The following is a 1,312-nucleotide window of genomic DNA, read 5'->3' as shown; positions in this document are numbered from 1 at the left end:
CTCTCTCTCTCTCTCTCTCTCTCCCTCTCCCCTCTCTCCCTCTCTCTCCTCTCTCCTGCCCTGCTTTGTCCACCTGCTCAGCTGACAAGGTCAATGATGACTTCTACTCCAAGCGGCGACACCTGGCTGAACTGGCTGCTAAGGGGAACCTACCTCTGCACCCCGTCAGAGTGGAGGACGAGCCGCGAGCCTTCAGCCCCGAGCACGGTCCTGCTAAGCAGAATGGACAGAAGGCCCGCACCAACAAGATGCCCCCGCACCCCCTGGCCTACAACTCCACCACCAACTTGAAGGGCTGGGACCCCAACGAGCAGTCTCTGAGGCGGCAGGCTTATGGTAGCAAGGGCAAGTTTGGCACAGCAGAGTCGGCCTCCAGCGACCCCTTGGGGACTCGCACGCAGCACTACCCACCCCCACAGCCATACTTCATCACCAACAGCAAAACAGAAGTGACTGTCTGAGCTTTCACTACAGGGAGCGCCTGCAGACCACACTCAGCTGAGAGAGGCAGAACAACCCTGGCCGCCCCTCCCCATCCTCCCGTCCACACACCACACACGACCCTCCATAAGAACCAACTCTAAGGCTACTGGTGACGTGGAATCGTGCTTTCCTAGGTCATATCTAACACGTGTTCATGGGCAGCTGAGGAAGACCAGAGCATGGACTTTCAGCAGTGCAGCAAAGGGGAAACTGAGGCACACTCTTTCAACTTCAGGCCCAAGGTGGCCAACTCGCAAGCCCAAACCACAGGGCTAATGCTTCTTTTCTTCCTAACTTGAAACTGAAATCCATGATGAGAAAAAAAATAAAAGTAGCACAATTTAGAGAAATTGTCCATTTGAGCACATACACCACTTGCCATGTGCTATCTGTTTCTGAGTAAAAAGAGCCAGGGTGAAAGGGTGGAGAGAATCAGGGTGACACGAGAGAAGAGTGCTTTGAGAAGGGTTGTTGGGAGGAATTTGCACACATTTTGAGCATTTTCCTACTCCCAAGGAGTGAGATGGATGCAAAATTTTGATGAGTGTGAGACAGTAACTGGACCCTAACCATTATATTTATAGTACTTTTCATATGCTCAATGTTTAAAGCAAAAAACAACACACACTCAAACTCACAAGAAAACAGATCCTGAACCCACCGACAATGATGGGAAAAGAAAACGTTTGGGAGAACTCCCACAGAGACCGTGACCTCGGGAGTGGGAAGACAGGTTGTTATGGCAGGGACAGGGTCCAGAGAATATTAAATAACTTTTTTAAAAAGCTAAATAAAATATATAAGCCCACAACAAAACAGACAAGGAAGG

The 1,312-nt window shown here is 50.4% G+C and overlaps 1 protein-coding gene across 1 annotated transcript in view; it reads left to right on the top strand.

Annotated features, from left to right (window-relative positions):
- SHISA9 (shisa family member 9) overlaps nucleotides 1-749 on the top strand; it is a 309,654-nt gene extending 308,905 nt beyond the window's left edge. Inside the window, exon 5 of the mRNA XM_012812102.2 lies at nucleotides 82-749. Coding sequence (XP_012667556.1) covers nucleotides 82-461 — 380 coding nt within the window. The 3' untranslated portion in view covers nucleotides 462-749. The remainder of the gene's footprint in view (nucleotides 1-81) is intronic.
- Nucleotides 750-1,312: the final 563 nt, after the last annotated feature.

The sequence above is a fragment of the Otolemur garnettii genome, unplaced genomic scaffold (genome assembly GCF_000181295.1).
Source record: "Otolemur garnettii isolate 467f Iridium unplaced genomic scaffold, OtoGar3 scaffold00189, whole genome shotgun sequence".
Taxonomy (NCBI): domain Eukaryota; kingdom Metazoa; phylum Chordata; class Mammalia; order Primates; family Galagidae; genus Otolemur; species Otolemur garnettii.
This window is presented reverse-complemented; position numbering and strand designations above follow the sequence as displayed.